Source organism: Monodelphis domestica, chromosome 1 (assembly GCF_027887165.1).
Source record: "Monodelphis domestica isolate mMonDom1 chromosome 1, mMonDom1.pri, whole genome shotgun sequence".
NCBI classification, from domain to species: Eukaryota; Metazoa; Chordata; class Mammalia; order Didelphimorphia; family Didelphidae; genus Monodelphis; species Monodelphis domestica.
Genome location: NC_077227.1, coordinates 254,757,165 through 254,774,999, shown reverse-complemented (window position 1 = coordinate 254,774,999; position 17,835 = coordinate 254,757,165). Strand labels below are relative to the sequence as shown.

Here is a 17,835-nt window from a genome sequence, read left to right as displayed (position 1 = left end):
AGTGCTTTTCAAACCTTAATATATAAATATTAGCTATCATTGTTCTTGTTATCACCATGTTCTTCTGTCCTTACACTCTCTTTTCCCATTTATTCTCTCTTACCCTGCAGTTTTGTCTCAAAAATTTTAGATTCACCAGGAAGTGATGGATGGTTTTCCTTCAGTAATTTTCAGTCATATTCAACTCTTTGTTACCCTATTTGGGGTTTTCTTGGCAAAGATATGGAGCAGTTTGCCATTTCTTTCTCTGGCTTATTTTATAGATGAAGAAACTGAGGCAAACAGGATTAAGTGACTTACCTAGGGTCACAAAGCTAGTGTCTGAGTCTGGATTTGAGGCTTCCTGATACCAGATCCCACACTCTATACACCTTACCATATGGCTGCCCTAGAAGTGATAGTGGTATAGTTTTTTAAAAAATCCTTTAAATACCACACTTATCTTTCTGTCTTAAATTTTTTAAATTTCCACTTTTCTCCTCATGAATTCTGACACTATTTTATATTTTGCCATTACACTTTATTTTTGTTGTAGGTGTTATTTTACATATAAATCTACTCTTTTTGGTAATAATTTCTAAATGTAGTAATTTTTCATTTTTCATTATTTTTATGTTGATTGTACCTATGGTATCAAAAATAACAAAAATATTTGTCATGTCTCTCTTACTTGAGATATTCAATCAAGTCAAATATTTGTCATGTCTTTTTTCATGAAATCCTATAATTAGTTCCTCTTCATTAATAATTAAGCTCAAGTTTTCAAGCTATGTCATTTTGTGTTTCATCTTGAGCTTTTAATTTTCTTAATTTAATATTCCATTCTGCAAATTCTAGTAGTTGTCAAATAATCTTGTTATTTGAATTTCTATTCCTGTATATTCAATGGTCTTTTTCCTGATTCTTTATGGAATTTGTCATTTACCATTGTTATTATTTGAGATATATCTGTTTGTTTGTTTTCCTTCTGAAGACAATCTGTGGTTTCTATTGACTAACACCCTGTTTTCTCAATTTTTGTTAGATTTATTTCATTTTGAAAAGGATACATTAAGGTCTCTAACTATTATGCTTTTGCCATTTATTTTTCACTCTCATTTAATTAATTTTTCCCCTCTAGTCCTTAGATTCTGTCTTTTGGTGCATTAATAATAACATTAATAGTTAACATTTATAAAGTGCTCATTATGTTACAAGCAATATGCTAAGTATTTTACAATTATTATCTCACTTGATCCTAAACAGTGGGAGGTAGGTGCTATTTTTATTCTTATTTTTGCAGATAAGAATGGAGGCAAGCAGAGTTTAAGTGACTTGTTCAGGCTTACATAGCAAGTAAATGTTTGAGGCAGAATTTAAGCTCAGATTTCTTTGGTGCTAAGCCTGGCATTCCACACACCAGTTGCCTCAAATACTAAATATTGATGTTAATTTTTTTCTGCTTTAATTTTTATTTATTTGTATGTGAGTTAATTCTCCAATGGAATATAAAGTCCTTGAGAACTATTTTTTGACCTTGTATCCTCAGCACTTAGCATGGTGTTTGCAGATTATTAGGCATTTAGTAAATATTTGAATGGAATTGAAAAGTATCACTCTTAGGAGGCTGTATGTTTCTTGAAAGCAAGAGTTATGTTTTTCATATTTATTTCTCCTACATCACTTTGCACATTGTAGATATCTTACGATACTCAGTAAATATTTATTGAGTAGGTGAATGAAAAACAAATACATAGCCTTTCCACCATATCTTTTCCCTCATCCATCTATAGCTTATTTTCTTTTACTCCTTAGTACTTTTGTATTTTTGATTCTATGCTTTTTGGGGGTATAGGAGCTAGTAGTTCGTTTCCTCAAGCGTGCATCAAGCAATCTGCAGCATTCCCTACGAATGGTGTTACCCAGTCGGCGGTTGGCCCTTCTGGAAAGAAGAAGAATCCTAGCACATCAATTGGGTGACTTCATCATTGTCTACAATAAGGTAAGTGACTCTTCTAAAGGACAATATCCATCTTAGTGCAATGAAACAAACTGGGTTTGGATCCAGAATCCAAAGGATATGGCTGTCTATATGATAAGGAAATTGAACCTGATGAGTGATTCTATCATTTTTATTAAGCACCTACTTTGGACCAGAGGTTGTACTAAGCCTTGAGGATCACAAAAAGAGTCAAAAGATAGTCCTAGCCCTCAGGAAGCTTACAATATGTTGAAGGAAACAACATGCAAATATATATATACACATATATATATATTCAAAGCAAACCATATAATATATAATAAATAGGAAATAATAGGGAGAAGGCACTAAAAAAAAGAGAAATTGAGGAAGAGGAATTTTAGTTAGGACTTAAAGAAAGCCAAGAAAATTTAGCAGTCAGAGAAGGAGAAAGCATTCCAGGTATGGGAAACAGCCAAAGAAAATGCCCAGAGCATAAACACAGAGTATCTCATTTGTGAAATAGCCAAGATCAGAGTATGTGTTAGGGAATAAGTTGTAAGGCGACTAAAAAGTTAGGAGACAGATAGGTTATAAAAGGCTTACAATGCCAGCCAGAAGATTTTGCATTTGGTCCTAGAGGTAATAGGGAGCCACTGGAATTTATTCAGTCAAGTTGGGGTAGAAAGGTATGAGAATGGAAGAAGGGAATGGTTTAGATGACCTTTGCGGTTCCTTCCAGCTCTGAGTCTGTGATTCTGTGATCATAAAATCTAAATTTATGATGCTGTCACTGTTGTATTCCTTTCAATAGGGTTCATTAGTACTCAACCTTGCTTATTTGAGCTCCTTAAAACTCAGTTACTTCAACTGTGTCACATTTTATAGAGATCTAGGTAGTGATCTCTCCCATCCTCCAAACCCCCATTGCACTTGTTATTTTTCATCTAGTACTCAACACAAACTACCTTGTATAGTAGTTGTTTTTCTGCAATTCTTATCTTCTGCCTGTTCTGTAAACATAGTGACTAGTCGGTTGGGCATAGAGGTATGTATTTATCTGCCAAGAAATGTGGCTATGTAGAGTAAGACTGCAGTTTCAACCCAGGTGGGTCATGAGGCTATATTAATTAATGACTGTCTAATTAATAAAATTCCTTAGGAGTTTTCCACTCCATTGGCAAAGCCTTCCATTTGGATCAGAATAGTTTGTTCTGTGTTATAATCTAGACAACTTCCAGGGGCATATGGATAGTCTTCAATGTAGTTAATATGTATATAGAAAATCAGAAATTGAATTGTTCATAATATATCTAAATACAAATTTGGGCCATGCATATAATATCCTCTTCGGCATTGGTTATATTTTCTCCTCTGAAACCTTTTATATACTTACCTGTTATTTTGCTACAAATCCCATAAAATGCATAATTAAATTATAAAAAATCTTTTTGAATTTTCATTGAAAGTCTCAAAATGCTTTAAAACTATTTCTTGGCAAACAGTGCTGTCACTTGGAAGAAATACTGAAACATAGAAAAGTTGAGTTCCTATTCTTGAGTTGTACAGTATGATTGGTAGAACAAACATCCAGACACCATATCCAGTTTGTCTGACTCCTAGTCCTTGACTCTATCTGGAATTGTTCTTAATTTAGCTGGTTTTAGATTATAGAGTATATTTGGGATGTTAGTGTGAAAGGGTCTTCCAAGACCCAACTCTTTTCCAGATCCTTGATGACCACAGCATTCAGTGTACCTAGTGCTAAACAGCTAAAACTGTGGGATCTTAACTACCAGAATAGGAAAAGGCAAAATTACAAGGGCCACTATACGTAAGAATTGTAAACATATTAATTTCCATTTAAATAAAAGCATTTGATTAAAGTCCTCATTATATTTATTTAAATGGTAGAAATAATATTTTAAGTTTATAAATGCCAAAAGCACATTATTAATTTGCCCACAGTGATAAAGTAAAGTAGTGTTTGAAATAAGAGATAGTTCTGCCTCCTGTCAGTTTCAATATCTGTCTGTGTCATTAGCATTTTACTGAAGCCATGTTTGTGCCTGCTAGATTTCTATTTTTTTTACTCTATTTATTTATTAATAGAATTTATGCCAAGTGTCCCAGGCCTTCCCTGTATCACAGAAGGTATCCTTTGGGAGATAGACATGTTCATCCAAATTAAATCTTTTATGTTTTCACCTTTCAGTTTACTCTCTTCCCTCTTGATTTCTATGTTACTATATTGCAACATTCCTTTTCTTAAGCTATTACTTGTGGCCAAACTAGGTCATCATACATATATGATGATGGAGAATATGTTTATTTATGTGTTTGTTTGGTGGGGTGGGAGCGTAGGAAACAGAACAAATGGCAGAAAAGAAATCAAAGAAGAAACTTGAAGAAGAAGAAGAAGATGGAGTGAATCCCGAAAACTTTCAGGACTTCATCAGCCATGCAAGGTAAAAGATCATCCTAATTACAAGCTATACTCTTATTCTCCCCAACCCCCAATCCTACCCAAGTGAATTTTCAACCAGTATTTTCTTTCTTACTTACTTACAGATCTGAGTAAAATCATCTTTCAGAAGAATTTAGTATAGTCTGTTGGAATCTCAGTCTTAGCCAGTTATACTGCAGTTGTCACAGCTTTGGGTTCTCTAAGTACTTCTTGATAGCCAAACATTGCTACTAAAATTCCTTCAAAGTATCTGCCACTTGGGGTGCTGAGAGTCACCTTGGGATGATTCAGTTGGAGTAGTCTTGCATTTAATGAGTTTCATTTTCTCCACCTGGCCCACCAGTTCAGGAGCAATTATCAAATTTTACCCAAGTTGAGTGGATTTATGGACTTAGCAGTTTCTCAGAGCTCTGATCATCATGCCTATTTTATATAAAACAGGACAAATGAGAAAGTCCCTTATGCTAAAGTCTAGCCTTTAGGGATTGCAGATCCCCACATTTAATCTCTATCTTGACTCAACCAGTTAAGCCATCATTATTATAATATTGTCTGTACATCTCTGCCAATAGGTATCAAAGCCAGTTCATTTCAAACTGTCAGCAAGTATTTTATAAGCACCTACTGTATGTCATGTAATATGTTATGCCCTGTGGATATAAAAACAGAAGTAGCTATTATCCTCAAAGAACTTGCATGAAACAAAAACAACAAAATAATTGAGTGAGACTCACACCAGAAGGCTTTGTGCAAAAAGCTGAAAATTAGCAAAAATAGTTAAATCTACCAATCAAAATGGCCCTTTAGTTGACTCCCAATCATCTAAATCCTAGTGAGCAAAAAATCTCAACCATTTGAGAATAAACTATATCACTTTCATCACTAAAACATCATTTTCATAATAGCACTCAGTATCCCCTGTATGATATTGTAACTCATTCTATGGACACAAATTTAGCTGTAATGATAAAAAGGTTAAGCACATCAAACAAAAACATTTTAGCAAAATTCTTGTCCTTGTTTACTGACACTTAGAAAACCTGAAATGTTCAATGATGCTAGAATGGTTATTGAAACAAGGCAGGAAATTTTGTCATGTTAATCTTAGAGAAACAGAAGAAATTACTAATTCTTGGTTGAAGAATAACTACTGAAGTAAATAGTAAAGTTCTAAATTTAGTTTCTTTCAGAGATATATTGTCAGATAAATACATAAAACTATTTAGCCTTCACATACACATAAATACATAAAACTATTTAGGATTTACAATCATCTGTTTCTGGAGAAAGAATCATATTCCTGACTGATTTTACATCAAAATAAGTAAATGTTTTCCATTTACCAACTGAATGGATTCAGTGTTGATTGCTAGGAAGTGAATGGAATCTTCACTTACTCTTTGTTACAAGTTACTTGGGCAGTTAAGTCATTACCTTCCAGAAATTCACTTCTATCAAGAGAAATCCTTGAGTTTACTCTGATACTTCCACATCCTGGTGCTTCCAAAATGATTACTCAAGTTGTGTTTCTGAGACAGGATCCAATCTCAGGAGTTTTTTGTCTTCTTTATATTCACATAACAATGAGAGCAATATAGTATTATCCCACTCATCTTAAGGATGCTTTATTATATCCATAATATAACCAAAGACAATAAGGAAGCCAAATAGAGCTCTAGGCCACTCAAACAGAGGCCAGTCTCATCTTGGTACTGTATCTTTATCTGCACATTGCTCAGAAACCCTTTAGGACTTTTTTGAGAGTTGACTCTTAAGACTCTGCCTTAGCAAGTTTGATTATTTGGCTTCTTGGTACTTAGAGCAGGAGTTTCTAAACTTTTTACACAGGGAGCCAATTCACTGTCCCTCAGACTATTGGAGGGCCAGACTATAAAAAAAAAATCTGTGAACAAATCCCTATGCTCAATGCACATATCTTATTTTAAAGTTAAAAAACAAAACAGGAACAAATACAATATTTAAAATAAAGAACAAGTAAATTTAAATCAATAAACTGACCAGTATTTCAAAGGGTACTATGGGCCTGCTTTTGGCTAATGAGATGGTCAATGTCCAGTTTTGATTGGTAGATTTAACTATTTTTGCTAATTTTCAGCTTTTTGCACAAAGCCTTCTGATGTGAGTCTCACTAAATTATTTTGTTGTTTTTGTTTCATGCAAGTTCTTTGAGGATAATAGCTACTATATAATAGCTAGCCATAACAGGTGATACAAGCGTGCATCAGTTAGTCTAGATCTGGTTGGAGATTTCAGATGTTTCATTCTGAAAAAAGTCTGTCACAGACATAAGTGCTGCCAAAGATGGTTGCCATTTTGAGTGCATGGTTCCTGAGATTAGGATATGTCTCAATGGGAAGAAATGTATAAAAATTAGGCAAGCTGCTTGACTTGAATGCATCTTTCAGAGAGTCACAATTCTGCAGTTCTATCAGTTCCATTTGGTAAGTTGTACCCACATTTTCAATGTCAATAGAAAATGGGTTTTGAAAAAACTGTATGTCCTGTTCATGGAGATGAAGCTCTTTAAATCTGAATTGGAACTACTTTTGCAACTTTTCCAGTGAATCCACACATGTTTCTTTTGGGAATGCAATCAAGGGTTTTTCCGCTAACAGATTTTGAGTTAAGGGGAGATGGCAGAAATTTTCCTCCTTCACTTGTTTGATAAAAAGGCCTAATTTTACTTCAAATGCTTCCACATGTGATTGCGTATCACAGATGAGCTTCCCTTTTCCTTGAAGTTGCACATTGAAACTATTGAGTAGCTCTGTTACATCTGTCAGAAAGGCAAGGTGCCATTTCTATTCTGCATCATTGAGCTCTGGTACTTCTTTGTTTTTTGAAAGCTTAAAAGCTGTAATCTATGGAAGTAAGTCATAGAAATATCTCAAAACTCTCCCTCAACTCAGCCAAGAGACTTCTGTGTGGTACAGAACATCTTAATAAGCAACATTTAGCTCAGACAGAAATTCCTGGAATTGTCTGTGATTTAGTGTATTGGCTCTAATGAAGTTAACACAAGATAACACAATTTTCATAACAGAGTCACACTTCAGTGATTTACTACATAGCAGAACTTGTAATGGTAATGTTTGTCCATCTCTTGGTTAATGCAAGCAATTACTCCTTTCTTAGACCCCACCATGCTAGGAGCACCATCAGTTGTCATACTGGCTAGTTAACCCAGTCCAGCTCCAAATCCTTCACAGTTTGGGAAACCTTTTCATAGATATCCTCTCCTGTAGTTGTTCCTTTGATGCTTTGCAGTGCAGCAAGCTCTTCTGTGACTTTGAAATTGTCATTTGTCCCACAAATAAAAATTAGAAGTTGTGCAGAATCAGGAACATCATTGCTCTCATCAAGTGCCAAGGAAAAATAGGAAAGTTTACTATCAGAGTTTTGCAAATGCTGATGCAAATTGTCTCCCATTTCTTCAGTCCTTCGTGTAATTGTAGATCCTGAAAGACTAACTGTACTAAATAAGTCTGCCTTTTCTGGACACATCTCTTTGGCAACAGAAAGAAGGCGGTCTTTAACAAATTCTCCCTCCACAAATGTGTACGCTATTAGCTTGGCAACTTGAAAACTTGCTCATAGTGATGAAATATTTAACTTCCTCTGTTTCACAAAAGTATTTTGCTGAGTTATCAATGTATTTATAAGTTTTAATATTTTATCTTTTCTCACATCTCCAACTAGACAATCATATTTATCTTTATGTTGAGTTTCATAGTGTTGATGCAAATTGTATTCTTTGAACATAGACACTATATTCTGGCATATCAAACACATAGTTCTTTCCTTGTACTGCATGAAAAAGTAATCAAAAGTCCACTGTTCTTTGAATATCCTACACTTTGAATCAATTTTTCTCTTTCTTGATGTCATTGTTTCCTAGGGATTCCAAGTTGCTATTAATAAAATACCAATAGATATAGATATAGATATATGTAGATATATACACAGCCCTACAAAAACAATATACCAACAATAATTTTGCCCACACAGAGGCATACAGACTGCACTGCCCATCAATGAAGTCTGATCTGTGCACATCAATGCAGCCTTACCAGTCCACATCATTTCAACCTCACCAGTGGCCATATTGATGGAACTCCACTTTTACCTCAGGCTTACACTGGTGTGGTGAGGGAACTGGCATGATTACAGAGCCAGTTCCTCCACCACCTTTCCAGTTCACACTACCCTGTGTGAACCATACTATGATCATGGGTTTTACCCATGCGATTAGATTCCACAACAGAAAAAAGAAGGCATGACACTAGTGTATGTCCTCTTGCGGTCGTATTTATGGATCTATAATTATAGGCTGTAATATGAAAAACACATGCCTCATTTCCCCCACATAGTACAATGGCAACCATACTCCTCCAGATGCACAACATAATGGCCCAAAAGTCTCTCCCCAAATTACTACACAGTACAATGGCCCCCACTGGGGGCCATTATGTTGTGCATCTGAGGGAGTATTTGGGCCATTATATTATCGTGTTTCTCTGAAAATAAGACACTGTCTTATATTAATTTGACCCCCCCAAAACAGGGGGTGTCTTATAAAACACCCAGTGGTAATGATGGGCTTCTCACAGTAGAGGCCCACCTATGATGTCACAGGCCAGATCACCGCTATCCAATGCCTGTATACAGTACTGGAGGTGGTACTGGGCTTGTGACACTGTATACAACTGTCTGAGATAGCTGAGGCTAAAGCACTGGCTGTAATGTGCCTGTCACACCTTGTACAGACCCATCACCGCCACCACTATACCAGGCAGCAGTATTCACAGTGTGGAATCCCCTCCCTCACATTGCCACTCACCATGCTGACATCTTCCATTGTGCAGCCACATAATCCTTTGTATGGCGCCTCGTTCTCATTCAGTTACTCTCAGAACAAGGCACCATGCAAAGGATTATGTCACCGGAAGTAATACTGTACGTGAGTACTACCACACTTGGTGGCGCCACCACATACGGTACTCCAGGAGCACAAAATATGGATACATCCTGTGTTCCTCTCACTGACCACCAAAGAAAGAGGTGCCCCTTCCGGAAATGTTGTGGGGGTTGGATAAATGGCGTCAGGAGGTCGTATGTGGCCCGCAGACTGTAGTTTGGGGACCACTGACTTAGAGGATTACAAGCAGAAAATTAGAAAAGCAAATGGGATAGAACCTTAGTTGTCTGGAAAACTTACAGGGAATAACTTATTTCTTGATAATCTTGAATAAAGGAAGTAGTAATAATGATGGATTGCATTTGCATAGCACTATAAGTTTTGTTTTATTATTTGTTTTTTTTTATTTTTAAAAATTTTTATTTAATTGATTAATTTAGAGAATTTTTCTAGGATTACAAAAATCAAGTTCTTTCCCTCCCCTCCCCTGACACACAATTCCACTGAGTTTTACATGTATCATTGGTCAGTACCTATTTTCCATATTATTGATATTTGCAGTAGGGTGATCATTTGGGTTTATAACCCCAAACACATCCCCATTGACCCATGTGATCAAACAGTTGGTTTTCTTTTTGTTTCTACTCCGACATATCTTCCTCTGAATGTGGAGAGTGTTCTTTATCATAAGTCCTTCAGAATTGTCCTGGATCACTGCATTGCTACTTGTAGAGAAATCCATTATGTTCTATTGTACCACAGTGTATCAGTCTCTTTGTATAATGTTCTCCTGGTTCTGCTCCTTTCACTCTGCATCAATTCCTGGAGGTCATTCCAGTTCACATGGAATTCCTCCAGCTGTTTTATTATTTGTCTTAATTAAGTTTCACAACAACCCTGTGGAATAGATATTAGTGGTTATGTTATTCCCACAAATCAAGAGACTGGATCTCATAATTGTTAAATGCTAATTGTTAGAGGTGGGATTAGAACCCAGATTTTTTTCACTATAAGTCCTGCTTAGTGACATCTACTACCTTATGGTACCTCCAATGCTACCTCTTTTGTATTTGTATAATACTTTATACTTTTTCAAAGTGCTTTCCTCATACTTCATCTCATTTTATCTTCCCTTTACAGGCTATTTCATAAGTGGAGGCACGTCTACCTTCCTCCCATTCCCTCTTTAGGAAAATATTAAGAAATTAAATTAGGAGAGTTATTTAGTCAAAGGCTTTGATTACAATGAATGAGAAACTTAACACAATCTTATTCTAAATTAAAACCTTATTCTTATTACTGCAAACTGAACTTTTCCATAGAACTGTGTATCTATCCTATGTAAAAACTTAATTAGTATCATATTAACTACACACATAATTTTACACATATAAATGTATACATATGATGCATACACAAAATAATATATACATGCCATGTATGTATGTATGTACCTGGTATTTACATGCATGTTCCATGTATACATATGCATACACTAGAATATAATTTAACCCTAACTATAACACATGCTATTTATATATTTATATGATATGTAATGTGTACTGTGTTTTATATTGTATGTTATATGTAATTCATGTTGTTATGTATGTTACAATGGATGTTGTAATGTAATTCAGTACCCTAACTTATCAATGCTAAATTCTAATCTAACTGCAGTCTTATATTAATAAAATAGAATTTCCTAAAATTAACCCTATCTACTATTACAATTCTATACTATCTAAAATCTAAACTAAATGACTATTCATTGTTAATAATTAGCCATTTTATAACTAATTATAACATTAATAATTACCTGTTCATTGATTCACTACTTGAACCAATATATCCTAATCATGTTCATGTTTTTATGTTTATGTTTATGTTGTATTATTATTTATGCTATGTTGTTATGTTATGCTATGTTATGTTACTGTTGCATACAATATACCTACCAAAACTTCAAATTTTCCATCTTCTTATCTTGTTTGAAGAAATCTCTTCCCCTCCAAAATCCATAGCAGTAATATGTACTGTTGAATGCTTAATGAAAATATGCTGTTACATTATACATTACCCAAATCCTTAGAAACATTAGTCCATCATTCACTTGATCCTCTTCATTGAAAATTTTCTTTAAAATTTTTAACTGCTTATTAGCTAGAAATCTTTCAGTCTTTGCACAATGTCCATCAATTTCCCCAAATCCTCCACTTCAATATCAATCCTCTTCCATCCAAATGACTTCTTCCACTGGAATGTCCTCTTCCACTGGAATGGTTCTCTCCTTATTGATCTGTTTGACTATAGGCTCTATTTGACTGATGAAATCTCAGCTTTCCACTAACTCTTCTTCTTCTTCTTCAATTTCTACATTTTCATTATCAATTCCATGAGCTAATTTTACACAAGAACAGTGATACTAAGAATCTCTTCCTAATTTTTTCACTGATGATGGTGAAACTAATACAATAAAAAAACTAATACAAAAAAAGAACTAACCTGACTCTCTTGTGTAGCTGATATTTTGGCAAATTTTTTTACTTATACCATATCACCTGGTTGAAAATTGTGGAGAGAATAATCCAATGGACCAGATTGAATCAATACTCCCATGTCATGCAGTTCTCTAAGCCTTTGTTGTAAAGCACTTAAGTATGAAGCAATTTCACAATTTCTCCCTAAGAGAGATGTATAGACAGACTTACAAGTTTTTGCTTGCAATGGAGCATGCCCGAAGAACATTCATTTCATAAGATGGTACATGCAAATCTGTTCTTGGTCTTTTACATAGGAAAAACAAAACTATGGAAAGAATATCTGGCCATTTTAGATGAGTTTCAGCACAAATTTTCCCCACCATAGGTCTTGAGTTCCCTGCTCAAATGTTCCACTTGTCCTAAACTTTGTGGATGATAAGGAACATGATACTTAGATGTTATTCCTAGATTTTCATAGACTTTTTCAGAATATCTTGTGTAAAATGAGATCCTCTATCAGAATCTATGGTAATTGGAACACCAAATATAGGAACAATTTCTCTAAGCAACATTTTCACCACAAAGCTAGCTGTATTTGTATAAAATGGAAAGACTTCAGGCCACTTTGTTAATTTACCAACAATTACAAGACAAAACTTGTATCTTCCAGCTTTTGGAATACTTATATAATCAATTTGCAAACTCTTGAATGAACCATATGCCAAAGATCTAGTACTTAAACCTTTCTTTCTGAATGCACCTTGATTGAATTTTTGACTACTGTGCTTATTTCTAGTGCTACCCATTGTCTCTTAACAGAATCCACAACAGCTTGAATACCAAAATGACCTTTTGTGTGAATGACTTGACAAAAAAAGGTATAAAAATCTTTTGGTAATAGCAGTTTTCCAGTGTCTGCAACCCATATACCATGTTCTTTTCTAGCTCCAAACTTTTCCTTCCATGTTTGAATCTCTGAGTCTACATAAGTTTTTGTAAATCATCAGACTCAATAATTGACAGATTCATAACATACAGTGGAGCAGTTATATCAGCTCTATGATTTCCTTTAGAAACTGAGTCTCTATCACAAGTATGACTTCTGCAATGAATTACCACTAGCTGTTTTGGTTTCTGGATAGCATCCAACAACTCAGTTATTATTTCTGCTTGTGCAATTGATTTTCCTGATACAATAATAAAACCTCACTCTTTCCAGATCTTTCCTGTTGCATGACATACTGAAAAAGCATACTGAGGGTCTGTATAGATATTTGCACTTTTACTATCAGCTAGAAGAAAGGCTTGCTTCAATAATACTCATTCCACACTTTGAGCACTCAGATTTCCAGTTAATGAGCCATACCACAGTGTCTCAAGTTCTGCAGCACCAGTACAACGAATTCCATTACACAAATATGAAGAACCATCAGTGAATAATACCAAGTCTGGATTTTCAATAGGAGTATCTTTCAAATCCATCCTAGGCATATCCACTAAATCTACTACTTCCACACATCCATGCAATGGTTCACCATTCTTCAGGAAATCAGGAAGACTAAGTGTAGCTAGATTGAATACACTATACCTCCTCAACTGGATGTTCTCACTACCCAGGAGAATAATTTCAATACTTAGAAATTCTTTGATCTAAATAAATAATCTTGAGTACAAAATTTCCTCATTAGTGCTTCTATTTCATGTGAACAGTATACAGTCAATGGAAATCCCAAACTAAATTTGCTGACTTCTGGACTAACACAGTAGCAGCAACACCACTCTTAGACAAGGTACAGTACCTGCAGCTTTTGGATCAAGCTGACAGCTATAATATCCAAATAGGATGATAACTTTGTTCGAAAGTCTGTCAGTACCCCAGAAACAATTCCCTTGGTTTCATTTACAAGCAATTGGAATGGTTTTTAATAGTCTGGGATACCCAAAACAGGTGTTGATAAAATAGCTTCCTTAAGCTTAGCTAAGGCTTGCAGATGTTCAGACTTAAGTTTCAGAGGTTCAGATTCTGTGTTCCTGGTCAAATCTGTAAGACATTTTGTTATTTCATTGTAACCAGGTATCCACTATCTACAGAACCCAGTTGTTCCAAGAACAGCTATAAACTGCTTTTTTGTCTTTGGAGCAGACAGTTTTTGTATATCAACTATTTTTTGTATAATACTTCTTGAACCCTGTGATAATACAAAAACCTAGATATTGTGCTCTAGGCAGAACCCACTGTAATTTTGATTTGGAGATCTTATGCCCATGCTTATATAATTCTATCAAGAGAATCTTGCTATTTATAAGACATAGCATTTGGGGACGCAAAGAGGATATCGTCCGCAAAATGCACCAATTTACTCTCCTAGAATTGTATACTTTTAAGATCTCTATTTAGAAGTTGTGAAAATTGGCTAGGTGAATCCGTGAACCTTTGAGGTAAATTAGTCCAGGCCATCTATGTCTTTTCCCATGTAAAAGCAAAGATCTTTTGAGAATTTCATGAATTGGAATTGAGAAAAAAGCTGAGCATAAATCTACCACAGTGAAATATTTTGCCTGACTTGGAATGGAAGAAATTATAGCATCTGGGCTTGGTACAACAGGATGAATTTTGATTACATAATCATTGACAGCTCTTAAATCCTGAATAAAACAAAATACAGGTTTTCTATTCTCATCTAATTTTGGCTTTTTAATAGGAAGAATAGATGTATTAAATTCTGAGAAGCAAGGTATTATGATCCCTTGTTGGATTAGGGATTCTATAATTGGTCTTAATCCCTTAATTGCTTCTTTAGTCAAGGGATAATCAGGTACACAAGGAACTGGTCCTCCCTTAGACCTCACCATGAGTAGAGTAGCTGATTTCAATAAACACACATCTTTAGAAGCTTTCAACCAAAGATCCTTAAGAATATCCTCAGGTATTGGATAAACTGGACCTAAGTCATACTCTGTATTTACTGAATCTAAGGAAAGCAATGGAAAGGCTTTCAGAGATTCTTTTGGTAGATGTAATGAAATATCACCAGTTTCAGTACAATGGATCATCACCCTCAGTTTACACAATAAATCTCTACTCAAGAGATTTATTGGGCATTCTGGCATACAAAGAAATGCATGTTCCACAGATAATGGACCTAAAGTAATCATTTTTGGTTGTAATTTTGCTACTATTTGAGGTTTTCCATTGTACCAACAGCTTTACAATTCTCTGGAAGACTTTGCAAAACTGATTTACTCACTCCAGTATCAACCAGCAGATCATAAATCTGGTCTCTAATAGTCACAGATACATGTGGTTCTATGCTATTTGGTGGTTGGACTATGTCCAACACTGGAGCTAACATGGTAACATCAGTACAAAGCTCAGTCATTTCCTGTCCATTCAAACATCTGCTTGAATTTCATGATGTTACCATGATTTTACATCTTTTATCACCTTCATCAAATTTGCCACTATTCTCATTACTCTCATTGGTCTCATTGATACCTTTAACCTCTACCTTAGTTTCATTATTATCATTTATAATCACATTTTCTTCATCCATTTCACATTCTTCATCATTTTCCATTACCATTTCCATTCCATTAAAATCATTAAAATTTTCAATTATTTTTACATCCGTTTTCTTTTTCTACACATTCATTAACATTAATTACATTTTCATTGGTTTAAATTATATTATTTACAGATTCATTAACTTTATCCTAATTATATTCAATACCATCAACCTTAAATCCATTTTCCAACTCTCGAGAACTCTGGATACACCTTGATAATGAACATGCCCTTTTGTTCTGATATCCCTTGTGACCACTAACTACTTGACTTTATTTTGGTCTTGCTCCTGAATTCACACATTCCTGCATTGCATTAAAATCTGATACTTGAGATTCTTGACAACATGCATTAGAGTAACTATTATTTTTTCTTTGATACTTATTCCCATTATTGTTCTATCCATTATTATTCTGTTTCTACCCATTGTTATGAGAATTATTGTAACCATTACTTCTATTTAGTTGTTTGGAGAATTATTCCCTATAACGACAATGTCCACACAAAATGTAGAACACAATTGCATAGAAAACATCTCTGAACTCCATATTTCCTTTCCTTGGGCACATACTGATTCCTAGGTTGCACAAATCTCAATGTTACAACAGGTTTCACCTCTTTTATTTCATTGTCTTTTGCTCTTCCATTGGCCTCTTTTAATTGTCTCCTTAACTCCTCAATGATAGTATCCTCATTACTTTTATCTTTATTTGCAGTATACCCTTATGTAGCCTTTCGCTTAAGGTCTTTCAGACTCATTAATTCCCATTCTTTTATTTATTTTATTGTTTAACAATTATTTTAAAAAATTAAAAAAATTTCTTCACTACAGAGTAGGTATTATTTACAAATAATCTTTTAATGTGTGCAATTGTTTCATCTGAAAGCACATCTAAACCTAATTGAAATTCTGCTGCTTCTGTTAACTGATCTAAAAAATTAGCTGGAGACTCATCTAATTTCTGCTTCACCTTTTCAAATTTAGAACATGCATCTGGTTGATGAGAATTCCTTTCCATGACCTCAATAATTGATTCCCTTCCCTGCTTTAAATTTCTATAATTGGATGCTGAGTTCAAATCTTACTCCTCAAAGTCCTCTGGCCATGATGTCAATGGAGGATTGTCCCATATCTCTTCTATGAATTGCTACCTTTCGTGTTTTGTAAACAATTCCTCCACGAGTAAAAAGAAATCTTCATAATCTGGATCATAGATTCTAATATCTCTCTTAAATTCTTGTATCACCTTATTTGGTTGATTGAAAAATCGAGGAGTTCTATACTTGATGGCACCCAATTCTGTAGTAGAAAATTGCTTATGAGATTTTAGATGCAAAACTCCATGGGGTGAGATAAATGGCATATTCCTTAATAGAAACAAAGTAGCAGGATGTTTATCTAATTCCTCTGTTTCCCTTTCCAGCCTATTTGGAACTTTAGCTTTTATATCAATTCCCTCTCCATTTGCACCATCATGTATATTCACATTTTTAAATCAATACCATTATTTATACCATTTATAAGATTTTCATTAAAATGCTTTTCCATGAGATCAATCTTTGTCTGCATCAACACAATCATTTGCTTTAACTTTGAGTCTCCAAACATCCACTTAAAAACATCTTTGAGGGAGGCGGAGTCGAGATGGCGGCTTAGAAGCAGCAGAAGTTCAGACCTCTGAAAACCCTTCCTTACTGATCACAAACTGACTGCTCTTAGGAGACTGAAAATCAAACATAAAAACAGGACAGAGCCAGGGAACTTTTCTGTTGGACTTAATTCAAAAGGTACGCCCCCCTCCCCCAAAAAGCCGGAATCCGTGAACACTCGGGTTTAAGAGGAAGTCAGAAGGAAGGTTCCAGGACCCCTCCCCACCTCCCCCCACCTAGAGTGCTAAGCCTCCAGTGGCAGCAGGAACCTCTGAGCAGGCAAAGGCACTGATCTGGAGGGTGTACCTTGCAGGCAGGGCTGTGCCAAGCTCAGAGCATCGAACACAGACAGCATGGAAGGAGCTGGAGAGGGAGTGTAGAGATGGAAGCCTGGACAGAGCTGCAAAGACCCTCCATATTGCTCCAACCTTCCAGGATGTTTTGGCCTCAGGGCACATCCAGTCCAACCCAGCTGAACTTAATCCCATCAAAAGTCTTAAGAGGTCAGAGAAGCCCAAACTCTAACAACCATCCCTCATAGACTTCTGGACTTAAATTTAATCCAATCAAAAGCCTCCAGAGGACAGGGAAGCTCAAAATACAACACCCCACCCCCATAGACTGCAGGGAGAGGCCTTCTGTCAAAGCTCCAAGAGGGGAGACTGACATAAACCTCCAAAACCAAAAAAGTGAGAGGAGCAAGAGCACAAATACGGGGAACAAAGAAGGGGTATATATAGGCAAACAACAGAAAAAGAAGAAAGAAGTTACAATAGACAGCTTCTGTACAGCGAA

General features: G+C 35.3%; 1 protein-coding gene across 34 annotated transcripts in view; it reads left to right on the top strand.

Annotated features, from left to right (window-relative positions):
• TTLL5 (tubulin tyrosine ligase like 5) overlaps positions 1-17,835 on the top strand; it is a 409,941-nt gene that overhangs the window by 192,024 nt on the left and 200,082 nt on the right. For all 34 annotated transcript variants that reach the window (XR_008914964.1, XR_008914965.1, XM_056810663.1 and 31 more), the window contains 2 exons: positions 1,835-1,981; positions 4,304-4,407. Coding sequence is in view for 32 of the 34 variants with exons in the window: in XM_056810663.1 (XP_056666641.1) it covers positions 1,835-1,981; positions 4,304-4,407 (251 nt within the window). In the remaining 2 variants the exon portion in view is untranslated. The remainder of the gene's footprint in view (positions 1-1,834; positions 1,982-4,303; positions 4,408-17,835) is intronic.